We start from the raw sequence: 15,795 nt of genomic DNA, 5'->3' as shown, positions 1-15,795 counted from the left end.
AATATGAGATATAAAATATAAGCACATACAAATACGATAGCATAAATATATGTGTGTATAAAATCATATATAAATTTTGATGTTGGTTCCAATTAAAATTTTCTGACCTTTGGCATAGAAAATTAACCAGTTTCTGTAGCCCAGTACTACATTGCTGGCGGCCTATGGGTTGGGAACTACCAAGTTAGGAAATATCTGAATATTCCTCTACCATAAAATACACATCAAAAAAACATTTAGAAATAAAAATATATATTTAAATTTAAATCAAAATATTTAACAATGGTAACATATAAATTAAGCTATTGGTATCAATTTTGTAATTAATAGCAGTAGAATAATATTATAAATACATTCTGAAAAACTAATCTATATAATATAATATATCTAAGACTAATAGTAAACATGAATAGGAGTATACACTTTGATCATTTAATTGTTCATTATAGTATATAGAATTTATATTTAAAAGACTATTAAGTACCTCACTGTTATTCACTGTAATATTTTTAGTTCAATAATTATTGTAGTTAAACTATAAAAATAAAATTTAGTACTGTAATTTTTTAAACATTTAAAAAAAAAATTATTATCATTATAACGTATTTCAATATTGTACTAATGCATAACAATAATAATAAATGCTATTCTACATTCTATTAATATAAATTGTTCAACACACCAAAATAACTAACACAAAAAATTCAAATAATTCACACATAGAAGAAGTAAAGAAGTTTAAAAGGGAATGGAGGGATTGTTAGTTTATTAAAATAGGAATGTCAACTGTCCACTATGGACAAATATAAATAAATATAAATCTTGTTCAAAGTTTATTTAACGATTTGTAATAGCTAGCCAGTACTTCCCAGGCTGAAGATCCCATGAACCCAGCAGGTGGTTCGATACCATCTTTAGCGAGACCTAAAAATAAAATTTACAATTGATAGAAACAAATGTATAATATGTGAGATTAGCTTAGATGTTTACGACAAAAACATATACCTCTCATTTTCGTGCCAGAAATGAAGTTAAAATCATTATGACGGGCAGAATCATAAAAGTCCATGGCTTTTTTTGTTTTGTCATAGGCTGCTACTCGAAAGGGTATAATTTCCAAGTCTGATAGTCCTGGTGCCATAGTCAACACACGAGCACCATGAGTGGGATCGAATAAATCACCTGATATATTAGTATCTGGGTGTGGAACTCCTGCTGGATCCCTACCCACAATGTAAAAGTTTGCTCCAGCAGACATGCGAGCTTTGGCATGCCATTGCACCTAAAAATCAAAATTTGTTAAAATATATTATTCATTAATTCATTATACTAAGAGTTGTAAAATAGATAGTAAATTTAATATCTTATAACAAATAAAGATTGCATTTTAAACAAACATCTATTAAATTAACCGTTCATTATTGCTTACTAAATATTAAAAAACAAATATAACATATTTTATGTTTTAGAAATTATACCTCTGTAGGCCCAGCATAATTCATAGGTGCAGGGAAAATAGCCAAAACAGTAGATTCTGGATCCAAAATGCCATCTCTAAGTACAGCTTTGTGTTGAAGTATTCTTACATGTAGTGGAACATCGTCATCTTTTGTCCAGCCACCAAGAGGATGTAACAGTAACACCGGTTTCTTATATCCACGTTCTAGAAGCTTTTTCTTAGTGTCCTAATTGACATTCATCACATTAACCATAATAAATTAAGCAACTAAGCATGTTATTATACAAACCTGCATTAAAAGTGCATGGCCGTTATGTATTGGGTTTCGGAGTTGAAAAGCAAATATTGCATCTGCTTTCATTTCTCTCCATTTAGCACGGAGTTCATTTGGAGTGAAACGAATATCATCCAAACCATCATTCCATAAGATCCTCTCTATAACGTCTAAGTTACCACCAACCAACCAATCACCACTTTCATAAATTGTCTAAATTATAATAAATATAATTAAAAATTCAAATTTTAATAACAATTACTTAAAAACAAAAAGTACCTACTTTTATATAAGGATGATTGGGATGTGATGTTCCAAATTGACGGCATACTCGTTCTTCTTTACGGTGGGGATAAAATGATGGTTTACGAAGTATTGCAATCGGTTTAGAATTATACCATAAAGCAATTTCTTCACAGCCAAATAGCTGTTCTTTTTGATCAGTGGTGATAGGTAAAACAATTGGGATTGATTGATTGACATCCTCACTAAAACTATTGAAATGCAAAGTCTGCAAATAGTAATAAATAATAATACTCCATAAGTTTCAGGTTTTAAATCATTTAAAGCCTTAATTGCTATTGCATACTTGTAAATATTCTTCTTCATTCATAAAACCACCAAGTGGAGCTGCCCAGCCTTCAGCCAATACTTGTACCCATTGTGTGTCCATCTTCCCAATATCAAGCCGAGGAAGTAAAAGTGCTTCGGATTTGGTTTTTTCTATTTCATTTTCTGGGACAAACAGTTCAGCTACACGGTCAATGTCACGGTTCATTTGCAGGGGAATTACTTCCTAAAAAGAAATTTATTTTAAGTTTAAATTAACAAACAATAGGTTTTAGCATTTTAGATACTATTTTAAAAATTGTGTTTATTCTAAATACTTAATATATCTAGTAAGTTAATCACATATAATTATAACTTGTGTTTTATTTCACTATTTTCTTTTAACTTAATGTTAATCAGGTGAGTTAAGACATATCTCACAAATTCCATTTACTATCTGTCACAGTGTCTCTACTTTAATATTGAATAAATGAAATTCGTGATGTAAAACTTCATTGGTTATAATTGAAGAAAAATTAAATAAGATACAAAGTATTTTATATATACAGTGTGTGTATTGAAGGTGTATGTGTCTGTGTAAAAGGCTAAATATTAAAATAATTTTTTATTGAGGCAACTTGGATATCAGAAATATATCATTTAGAAATAGGGTTCATAAGAAAATACCAATAAAATATATGTGTAATGAAAAATTCTATTGTTTACACGGCTAACATTTCAAGGCTTTATAACAGTTATAACTTTATTACTGTATAGTAATAACTCACATTTTCTTCAAGCATTTGAACTACTTGCATAGTACTCTCTTCTACAGATAAATGAACTGTTTTAAGAACTAATTCTGGCGAATCTGGTTTTTCATACTCCTGGTCAACTCCAGTAAAACCTAAGAATTTAAAAATGTTTGAATTTCTTTAACAGTTAAATTGGTTATTCAAATACAAATGATCATAAGCTGATGAGTCAACTAAAATATTTAGTATTTTACATTATTAATAGTAAATAAAAATATAATATGTAAAATAAAATTTAATAATTATAATTAAGTACTAACTACCAAGTACCTACATGAGCTACTAATTTTTCACAACGCTGTATGTGTTCAAAAAATAAAATGTTGAAATACCTTTAATTTGACCAGCCCTGGCCTTTTTATATAGACCCTTGACATCGCGTTCTTCACACACGCTTAAAGGGGCATCAACGAACACCTCAAAAAATGGTAAATCAGCATCTTTGTGTATCTTTCTGGCCATTTCTCTGTCCTAGATTATGACAAAAACATTGTTTGAAAACTTCACTTGCAGGGGCGTATTTAAGGGAGGGACACAAAGGGCCCGTGCCTCCCCCATTCGCTGTATTTTATACTTATTTTTATTATATGAGAAATTTTACAACTCTACGCCCCGTGTACGCAAATTTGAACTTTTTGCTTGTGGGCCTCCCCCCCCCCCCTTAAGACATTTCTAAATACGCCCCTGTTCACTTGTAATAATATTTGTAGGTACTTTGATTTTACATTAGCTGCTCACTTGTTGGAATGGAGACACAAAACTACACAGTGTAACGACACCGCTGTCAGCGAACAATTTGGCCACTTCGGCCACGCGTCTGATGTTTTCCTCTCGATCAGCGGGGCTAAATCCCAAATCTCTGTTTAATCCCGTTCGCATGTTGTCGCCATCCAATCCGTAGGCTGGTATTCCTCTGGCGACCAAATACGCTTCCAATTCGAAGGATACGGACGTCTTGCCGGCACCGGATAATCCTGAAAAAGATTCGATTTTATTGACGTTATTTATGAAACGAACTAAAAAAAAAATGATTAAAACGTTTTTTATTCGCACTGACCTGTAAACCAAACGGTGCAACCCCGGAATCCACGTATGTTGCCGAGAACCTGTCCACGTTTGTCTCGAGAAACGTGATGTTTCTGAACGGTGACATTAGTCGCTACCTATATAAACAAAATACATGGTAAAATAAATCACAGTTTTCAATAATTTTTGTTAAATTATTATTTGTTTAAAATAATAATAATTGTTCGATACAATTCCACTGAAAAACAATGTTGAATTTCAAGTATAATTTAAACATGGCCACATGGGTATGTTTCTTGTAGGAATTAGTAATTAGTTGTCGAAATGTAATATTAGAAGAGTGTAGTTGATATTAATAGTATATCAAAATATTAAGAACAGCAATATGTGACGATACAATCCTAAAACAATTTTGGCTGAGTAAATATTGCAGAAGTATAACTTTTACTGGCTCACAAAATTTAACCACCTATATCTATTTAAATACGGCGGCGTACAACGTTAATTTTTTAATGCCTTAAATACTTATACCAATATATATAAAGCAACAAGATAAATTCAAACTTTTTATTCCGGTTAACAAACCATTCATTACCTAGCTTTATTTTTTAAATAAATAAAACATTAAAACGTAAATATCTCCCTAAATATGACTTAATATAAATGCGTACATTAAAATTAACAAAAGTTAAGGTGTACCTATATTTGTATCTATGTTATATTGTTATGAACCATTAGGCCAATATTAACAACGTCTTAAATTTTGATTATGAAAAAAAATTAATTTTGTTTTCCTCAATCGTTAATAACTTTTTTTGTTTTTTGTTTTCAAATTAACTTATTATGATTTATTTTTTATATATTTAAGTTTTAGTTAAGTAAAAACTCTTTGTTCATGGATTAATACAGGTGCATGTTTGTTGGTTGTTGGGAGAGAAAAATAAATGGTCAGGTAAGTATTTAACAAAGTATTAAGTTATTTGATACTTAAAAAAAAATTAAGTATAGGTGCCTAACTATTTTGAGAAATTGTTTACTTAGACTCGTCTTAGTTTCTATCTACCCATTATATATGATATTAATTTATTACATGCTAATACTAGGTAATAATAAAAATTGCTTTATTTAAGGTTTTTATTGAATTTAACGTTTCCTGAATTGTTTTCATTAAGGGAATTGCTAACATCTGTTATACCCGAATGTATTGTTTCGATCTTAGATCAAACCACACTGAACATTTTAATTAATAAGAATTTTGCTATTTTAAAATGCATTTGTTTTGAAATTAAAATATAACAAATTGTAATAATGGCTTGTTCTGAACCTAAAGTTTGCTGTATAGTGCGTTTGGACTGTTTGGAGAAAATACAATACGGGCTATGGCTATGATATTTTCTTAAAGAGAAACTTTTTTAATCTCTGGTATACAAATAATTATGTTCTAACAAAATAATACTTACAACACTGAAAAATATACACGAATTTATATAAAACACGCACAAAAACTTCATTTTTTCATTTTTAAAATTGGCAATTATCCACTTATTCTACACTAGCGTATAAGAGTAACATTTATGATTATAGTAGAATCGTATGGGCAACTACAGTACGCCAGTACAAAAAATAATAACCACTTAAAAATAATTCCAAGATGTTAATATTTAATATTATCTTATATCACATATTAAGACGTATGCCCAATTCCTAAATTCATTAAATAATATGACAGCGCTCACAGTCACAACACGTTTTTGTATATAATATACACGCAGCACACGATTACGAGATAGGTACTTCTGATGATGATACGGAAGTGTTATTACGAAACTTTTAAGACAGGAAGTAAACCCAACCTAATGACTATGCTCTGGAACTCGTATATTAAGCTACTTTCTCCGGCGAAAGCCAATGTGACCTTCAATGTATGATTGTTGTTTAAAAATATTACTCAAATATTGATGATTAAAGTATTTTATTTAAATACTCAATCAACAAATAAAACAAATTACTATAAAAAGTACAGGAGAATAACTTTATATGCAGTTTTATAAAATGAGTGATATTAAAATGTTTTTATAAGATTCGATTGTATTAAAATTAAAATATTCTTTTTATTTTATGATCGTTTTTGACTTGAATGGTTGAATATTATGAAGTATTACAATTGTTTATCGTTATCGTTTTAAGAAAACTAATAAATATTTGTTAAGTTTTATTATAGGTTTATTATGGCATGACATATAAAAACACGAGAAAATTAAAACGATAAGATTAAAATTCAAAACGATACAATTCATTGTAACCTAATCTATAATCTATTCATACCGGTGAAACGTTTGAAGCATCAAAAAATCCAAGCGTTTACAAATTCGATCACTCATTAAGTAGAAGATCTAAAATATTGATATCATAGCTACGAAAGTTTTTATACCTACCTATATTATGCTAATAATTATTAAATTAACTTAACTAAACTTAATAACTTCATGTTAGTCAAGTTAATGTTTTGTATTTATTCTTGCATGTAATAATGGATGAACATAACGTAAAAAATAATAGTAATTCACTTATCAATGTGAATAAAAAAATTATTATTGAATAAAAAATGTTAAGTAAATAAGTAAGTAAGTAAGTAAGTAAATGCATATGTTAATATACGTACACTTCTGCTTGGACAACGGACCACTTTGTTCCTTACATTAACCGACATTTTTAATTAAAAATAATAAAATATTTATGAACAAAAACCAATTTATATGTTATAAATATATGCGAGTGAAATATCAAAGTTGTAAGTTACCATATATAATATCGTTAAATAAAAAAAGAGCAAGTTTTATAGTTGTCAGCTCAACGAGCGTGATTTTCCAATTGATCGGAAGAAGACCGGAGCACTAGGATATCTAACGGATTGCCGAGAACAGAGGAACCCCCTCTATACGCTGACCTCCATCGCCCAATTACGATCTCGTGCAAATAATGTTACTTTCGCCTCCGCAAGTATAGAGACCAATGATAATTTAAACATTTTTTTTTTAATATTATTATTTTGTATTTGATTAATCCTAAACGAATATTTTATCATTTTAAATATTAAATATTAAAACACAATATGTATTTCATACAAACATTTTACTATAAAAAATATAATTAAATACAAATATACAATAAACATTAACAAATACATGAATATCGAGTAGACTGAAATACCTAAGTTAGGTATTAGGTTTTCTAATTTTGATGATGCGTATCTCTGCACCTTATTAGTTATCATTTATCTACAGCAATAAAGTTAACGAAATAAAAAAGCTTTTTAACTTATTTATCAAGATCCAAGGCAAAACTATAACCTTTAAATTATATTATATTATCAATGATTTTAGAAATACCAATTAGCCTACTTAGACAATAGATACATGTTTACATATACAATATGTAGGCAAAATGTATATGATTTTTGAAAAGTTTGTTTTTACTTCATGAAAATTATGTTTCTTGAGATTATATTGAATAGTGAATAATAATTTGAATACACGGGGATTCACGATAAATATTGAACTATAATTTACTTAAATTACTTGTAAACTTTCTATAAACATAGTCGTATAAAACCCAACACGTCACTCGTGTTTGCAACTTAGTACCTATATGAGCGAAAACACACCTTGTTAGATAATCTATGAAGTATCAAACAAATGAACATATTAGAATATAATAGTAATAGTATTGCAATAATCTTTAAAATGCTGCAAAATGTATTACAATTATTATTTATAACTAATTTTGATTTTCGATGAATATAAAAAAGTAATAACAAGACAAGAAATAAAAATAAACATTGTACTTAAAATTAATATCATTAATAATAATAATGTTTATCACCTAAAGCGGTGGTAATTTTAAGCAATTGATTTTGTTCACATGAATATTAATACCTACATAGATAATAGTATAAACAAGAAAAACACAACGTAATAATAACCGGAATATGTCAGACTATAATTTCCTGTCTAGGTGGTATTTGCGATGGCTGATGAAAGATGATGAACATTATCTATTCACATATTATTTATATTATTCTCTATTAATAATAGCCACAAGGCTAACTAAAATTATTACTCCAGTTTGCAGATGGAAATGTTAAATATTTTTTATAAATAATAGGTATAGAAGTGTTCATCAAAATTTGACTAATTTATTTATCATAATTCATAATAATAATCCTAATCAAAAAATAGGTACCATGATGTAAACAAATTTCATAAATTAATATTTGAATACATATCCAAGTATCCAATGGTTAATGTATTGTATACAAAGGATTAGTTGGTCATAATTCATAATCATTTATATTTTATAGTCTACATTTTTTAAAATATTCAATAGAAATAAAAGAATTTTTACTTTCAGACAACAGTACCTACTTCGTTTTCCTATGTGTAAGGGAACGTCACATATGCATGTGCTGTTTACTTGTCTCAGTTTTACAAAGTTACAAACGTACCTATACATATCAAAATCAAACATTAAATCAGCAAAACCAATTTTTCATTATTACATTTGAGATTCAAAGATTTTAAGATTTAAGATCTTCTAGAATGAATTGATCTATGATTATTGATTAAGAATAATTATATCGTGTTTGTTCTATGGTTTTCTACGATAAGCGAGATGAGAGTATGTTACATTTACATAGTACCTACAATAGGATGACATACGTTACCAAATAATGAACGATGAACAGGGTATCAAAAATTATAGATAGATTTATATTGAAGAATAATAAAAAAAACATTTTTCAATATTACATTAAAACTAGGTGGTCATTTAAAAAATCAAAATTCCGATAAGGTAGAATGTAGATTAATCGGGTAGGATACCTAGTTCAGCTGAGGAAGTGTATATTAGTATTTATAGTGCTTCTTAGTTTTAATTAATTATAATCCACTAAATATATTTTTTTAATCCTTAACTGTTTTGTAATTTTTAATAATTGTAGCTATTTTAACCTTAGTTGGTAATTGTTTACGTTCCAGACATTAAGACATCCAGCTATGTATTTTTAAAAGATCAATAATATATGATTAGAGAGGAATAACAAGTATGATTATACGACATAAAATAATATGGTGAAGAAGTACGAAATACAAGCAATAATAACTAATAAGGAAATCCAATCACATCACATACAAAACACCATAGCCCATATGGTCATAGGTATCAGCTACAGGTGTAAATGGACATGACTGCATTAACAGGTAAGTATGATATACAAATAAAGAGTAAATACTACCTAAAATTTAACTTGTTTTTTGATAGTTTGATGTGATAAAGTTAACTAGTTAACCAATATAATTTGAAAACCTTACAAATAATTAATGATTTTAAAATAGCTTGATTTATAAATATGATGATTGCGTGACAAAACTTATTATGTTTGGATATAAGTGTAACCAACTAACAACCAACCACACATAGGGAGCCCTAGGGAGGCACGTAAGTATATAATATTATATTTATATACCTATTTTTGTATAATTGTAGATTAATAAGATTTAATGATACTAGGTATTTTAAATTTGGAAATGAACTAATAACTTTATTATACTGTTTAATTGCGGTCCTATATAAGCCAAAAAAAAGGTGGAATATATAACATCATATTATAAGTATATCCTTAGAAGTCAGTAGGTACCTCGTGAAGGTAGGTACTCTACCGTCTCTACACTCTCTACTTAATAAAAGATAAAAGTAAAACGGTTCCGTGACATTTGCGGTCGGCACCTTTTTTGTGTAAACTCCTACTACGAACTCTACAAATGTGTATACTATACTGAAGACTGAGTAAATGTTATCGATGGCATGTAACTATATAACTGACATAATACAATTTTAATTTAATACTTCCAAAGTTCCAACACTTTATCTATAAACAACCAAATAGCAAAAAATCGGTAAATCCAATAATAATACTATTTTAAAGTTTAAACATTTTTTACAATAAATATATTATTATATACTGTATAGAATCAATTTAATATATAATTACTTAGTACATTGTAACAGGCGATTTTTACCCCCAGATATTTTTACCGGGGGTAAAATTAACCTAGGATATATTTACCGGGGGTAAAGAAAACCTAGTATATTTATACCCCCGGTAAAATTATAAGGGGGGTAAAATTATCCTAGGTTAAATTTACCCCCGGTAAAAATGTACTAGGTTAATTTTATCCCCAGTAAAATTGTTCTACAGGGGGGGTAAAAATCGCCTGTTACAATGTACTAAATAATTATATATTAAATTGATTCTATACAGTATATAATAAATTAATAATATATTTATTGTAAAAATATGTTTAAACTTTAAAATAGTATGATTATTGGATTTACCGATTTTATTTACCCCAAGGGGGTAAAACGCTTCCAGAGGGGGTAAAAATATACTGGGATAAATTAAATTTTATTTAAATTATACTAGGATATATTTACCTCCCAGGTGAATTCATAAAGGATATTTTTACCCCCCCTATAAAAATGTGTTCTTATTATTATATTGATTTGTTTATTAAAAATTAAACAGTATTTTCAACATATTCGTGACTGTCGATAAATATTATGATAAGAATAAAAATACAACTATACAATTCAAAATAAAATGTACGGTATTATACTTAATTAACAATCAAGTTGGATAAAAAAAACTTTGATTCTAAACTAAAGTTAATTGAATTTCTGGATATTGCATAAACTTTTTATGATTTAGTATTTACAGTAAAAATATTATTCAATGTCCTTTAACTTACAAATGATTCAATGAACAATTACAAAAATTACTTTAAAACCTTTTCATTATGAGACAATGATACAATGCAAAATATGTTAATAATTTATTTCTATAAATCAATCTACTATTTGGTCAAAACTACTTCAATCGTTGACAAAAAAAATAATAAATGTGTTGGTAGGTAAAGTACATATTATATTTTGTATATTTTTAAAATACTTTAACGAGTACGTGTTGAATTGTGTGGATTCTTGTATTAAATTGTCATACTTTTTAACTGAACATAAACATATAGATACGTATATACAACTATGCAAAAAAACCTAAGGAAAAAAAATTCTAAATAGCTTAAAATGAGCCAAATATTTTGCAAATTTTATAATAAATAGCAAATGTCTATTTGATGCAAATTACAAGTACCTATGACAAACTATTTTTGAACTACATACGGTTCGTTGATTATATTCTATGATATTTTTACCCCCCTTAAAAACACATTTTTACCGGGGGGTAAAAATATCTACTACAAAAATTCAATGGGAGGTAAATATATTCTAGTATATTTTTAACAGATCATTAATTATATACTAGGATATTTTTACCCCCCTTTAAAAATATTTGAGGGTATTAAAAACCTGCGACACCGGCACCAAGTAAAACGGAAATTTATTTGAAAAAGTTCCAGTGATTAGTCAAACTTGAAAATGCTCAATAAATATTAAATCGTATCAATAGATTTAACTAAATATTAAAAGCTAAGAATATAATATAAGAAATAATGTACGAACCAATTTTACTCATTTCATAAGGTCTGGATCGTATTAATTTTTTTCTGTGTTATTTATTCATCAAGAAATACTCCAATTTTAATCGGAAATTAATTTTATACCGCAAGACTTAAGGTTACAACTTCCAAGGTTTTGTACATAAGGCTGTAAAGTTAAATAACAAAAAAAAGGTAATATTTTTTCGTCCAACCACTAAAGCCACAGAATTAACTGTATAATTTCCTATTCCTACCGAGTTTGTACCACATTTAGTAGGTACTAGGTAATAGGTGCCATCATCATCACTCAGTTATTTTCGGTTATTACTATTATTATTATTATTATTATTCCATATCAATGTATCTATATCGATAGGTATTGTTTATTGTATTTTTAACAAGGACGTTATTCAGAATTGAAGACATAACAATAACAAACTATGAAATAGAATTAATGTACCGTGAAAATTCCATTGCTGGCTCTATTATGACATTGGGTTACAATGATTTTGTCTCGCAAAAATTGAACAGTGATGAATGTGATGATCAATATCAAATATCAATAGCAACGAGTTGTCAAAAAATAACAGAAATCAAGAGCGTGGTTGTAAAACAGCATGACGCGGCTCTACCTAGCAATTAAAATATATAATACAATCATGAGCACGCAAGAAAAATATCTAGGCCCCACCTTCCAATGGACAATGTTTAAGATATTAATATATTATATATATACCTACTTATCACTACTGTCATTAAAAAAAATGTCCATAACTTCACCTTGAAGTTTGCAAAAATATTAAAGAGCATAATAAAGGAGTATCATATAATATTATATAGTACCTATTATACTAAATAATATTAAATGAGACGAGCAAATTTTAATTTCAAAATTATAATTGGAATTATTTCATGAATGTTGAGAAATTAAAATTTGTTACAATAAAGTTCATCGTTCATCATTTGAGACATCGCAACATATTTACATATGCCAACAAATCTAATATTTATTCAACCACAATGAAGTATATATTGAGAAAACAAATTAAAAGTTTTTTGTGATTGGTACATTCATTAAACTTTAAAGTGTGCATGTAATCTAATTTGATTAGTCCAACACATATATTTTGTATTAACAACACAATAAGTTTAATTAGTTAATACCTACCCACTGCATCCTCTAAATGTATCTAATTTCTATAACGACAATTTATTATTTTATTAATCATGAATATTACTAGTCAGTGAATGATAAAGTAATAAGTGAGTATTTTGCATAACTTTTTTTTTTCCAAAAACTTAAATAGGCATACTATTAAGACATATTTTATGCAACGGTACAATTGTTTGAAAATGTAGTTATAAGATGATTTATGATGATTATCTATAATAGTTTGAACAATAGGTAGTTTATAAACTTAGAAGATTGTAATTAATTTTTTTAGTACTAGGATCACTGAGCCAGGGACTAGGTATCTACATATTTGAAACCATGACCTCTTAATAGCTACATTGTCAACCTATAATGCCTTGTCATTGCCACATGGTTAAATGACAAATTATATTAAAATAATATTTTACAAACAGACCATTCATCATTATACAACTAAATCATAAATAAATAACTAATATATTTAATTACAATTTGATAGTATCATGAAATATTGAAATGTATCATAATATATAATAACAATTAACATACAGTTTGATGAAGTACTTACTACAATGGTAATGTTACAATATACCATGAATAGATTATGGTACATATTATACTTAATTTATTAAGACAAATAAAAGGTTCAAGATTGACTATAAGTAATTCATGACATTTTTTTATGTCCAGCAATACCCACATCCATAAAATATACATGTGTATCTCATTAGTTTTTCCCATGACAATAACTTATTTTATAATTAATTTTTTTTTTTATATCATAACAGTATAGGATAAGTTTCTTTAAAGTTTTTACAAATTGTCAATATCATAATTAAATAATTAAAAACAAAAATGGAAAACTGACATATCTATCCTCAATTTCAAAATACCTATTAAAAATATCTATACAATTTAACAATAAATCTAAAATACTACAAGTAACAATAATAGGTACTTATTTTAAAATGTATTGGTAAATTTAATATCTTAAAAATGATGTTAGCGTACCATTTGTTTCTCTCTTTGATCCATGTGTGTAACATAACAAATTTATGTTTATCAGAACTAACTCTGTATTGACTGTATTGTTACATTTAAATATTTAATATAAAGTCAATTATTCATCTATTATCATACATTAAACTTATGATATTACATGTTTCCCTTGATTTTTTTAGAATATTTTAATTTTATACAATTTAAACCAAAAATGCATTTTTAAATTGTGATTATTTACCTGTTCATAACTTACATAAAAATTATTTTTTATTTTTACAAGAAATAAACAATCTGTATCATTAATTATACATGACACAATAAGAATATTAGATAAAAGTTGACAGGTCATGAGATTTTAATAAAAGGAGCCACCCATTGATGACACTTTCTGTTAGCTTGATAATAAATTAATTAATTTAAATATTTAATTTAATTTAAGAGATCACGATACCATTTACGCTTCAACCGTCTCACAGGATTCTCAGGAATTATGGGAGTGGCCAAATTTTTATATGTTGATTTGGGTGATTAGGTATTTAGGTGGAAATGGAATCTTTCATAAAAGATTTTTGCTTTGTCATTTATTGTTTAAAAAAAATTATTTTTAATATTATAAAATAGCCAACATAGGGAGACAAGCATTGTTCTCAACTTAAAGTTTGTTAATGGGGGAATTCACCAAAATATTAAAAGTGATAACATAAGGTTGGTTCTGCTAAACATAAATTTGGTATGTTATAAGTGGTTTAAATAAAATACCACTTAAACAGCCAAAATTCAATCAGTTTGTTTATATATTATAAAATACATTAACATCTATAAAAGTGTTGCCAGATTAAATTATTTTAAAATCTAGAATGACAAATTCAAACCTTACGGCTAACTGTAAGGTAATAGATACTTTATTTTACTAAAATATATAATATTAAAATTATAAAATAAGACAACCCACTTTAATTTGTTTATTTTATAAAGATATAAATACAAGTACTTAGTACATATTATATTGTAATAGGTATCAATGATACCGTATCATACAATAGATAAGTATAATTATTTTATTAATTTTTTTAGCATAAATACATTACCTATTAATTTGATTAGCATAAATACATTACCAATTAATTTATTATTTTTGTGTGCCTGATGCGGATAATCTTTATAAATTCATTTTCATTTTTACTCAGAATATTCCAGAAAACTAAGAAAAATTATCATGACTTATTCACCCATTACCATGTTACATTTGCGTATTTAACTGGTTTTAAATAATTATTAAGTAAATTAAAAATGTTCATAATAAAAATAAAAATATTAAAGTCATCTGTCGAATTTACTTAAACAGAATGTTTTATGGCAGGAAATTATCATTATTGTGATGAATAAACCCAGTAAAAACACTAATGTCCTGGAGTACTTCTTTGGGATACCATACAGTGATTTCTTAAATATGTAATGATCCAGATCTTCTGAAATGAATGTCCACCCTAATCAACCATAGGAGATCAATTGTAATCAAGTATACAGCAAAGATTGGAATTTTATTTTATAAAAATTAAAACGTAAATATTACCTACAATAAAGTTAAATAAATACCAGACATTTGTTAATTGTTAAGTATATTTTACACTACATTGATGCTGGAGTGATAAAGCAATATATTGTAATTAAAAGTTGTTATTTGTATCTAATACATTTGGATACTCACTGTTCGACATTTAGATGAAGATTCTGGTTTTTTGCTCATTTTTAAAAGTATCAAATACTATATACAATATATATTGTATATAGTATTTGATTGAATTACTATAATCTGTGAACTTGACAACTACCACTTTTAGTTATTAATTAAGAAATTTCTGTAGTAGTTTTATTCTTTATAAATTGGTAATTATTGTGAGCTTGTGGACCAAAAGATGAAAAGATCAGAAAACTATAATTTACGAAAGTACGGACATATCTCT

General features: G+C 27.1%; 1 protein-coding gene across 3 annotated transcripts; it reads right to left on the bottom strand.

The window, feature by feature from the left end:
- Nucleotides 1-235: 235 nt before the first annotated feature.
- Nucleotides 236-15,751, bottom strand: Papss (3'-phosphoadenosine 5'-phosphosulfate synthase). 3 transcript variants are annotated; one of them, XM_015509796.2, is made up of 11 exons: nucleotides 15,540-15,751; nucleotides 4,155-4,260; nucleotides 3,836-4,071; nucleotides 3,430-3,568; nucleotides 3,071-3,189; nucleotides 2,323-2,529; nucleotides 2,017-2,244; nucleotides 1,749-1,946; nucleotides 1,479-1,685; nucleotides 1,006-1,282; nucleotides 236-924 (listed from the first exon to the last, which is right to left on the bottom strand). In XM_015509796.2, the coding sequence occupies exons 1-11, from the start codon at nucleotides 15,576-15,578 to the stop codon at nucleotides 827-829; spliced, it is 1,854 nt and encodes a 617-aa protein (XP_015365282.2). In that variant the 5' UTR covers nucleotides 15,579-15,751; the 3' UTR covers nucleotides 236-826. The 3 variants fall into 3 exon arrangements, with proteins under 3 accessions (XP_015365282.2, XP_015365281.2, XP_015365279.2); XM_015509795.2 differs by lacking the exon at nucleotides 15,540-15,751 and adding an exon at nucleotides 6,786-6,993; XM_015509793.2 differs by lacking the exon at nucleotides 15,540-15,751 and adding an exon at nucleotides 5,584-5,696.
- Nucleotides 15,752-15,795: the final 44 nt, after the last annotated feature.

This window comes from Diuraphis noxia, unplaced genomic scaffold (assembly GCF_037042655.1).
Source record: "Diuraphis noxia isolate RWA-SAM2 unplaced genomic scaffold, SU_Dnox_SAM2 contig0002, whole genome shotgun sequence".
In the NCBI taxonomy this organism is placed as follows: domain Eukaryota; kingdom Metazoa; phylum Arthropoda; class Insecta; order Hemiptera; family Aphididae; genus Diuraphis; species Diuraphis noxia.
This window is presented reverse-complemented; position numbering and strand designations above follow the sequence as displayed.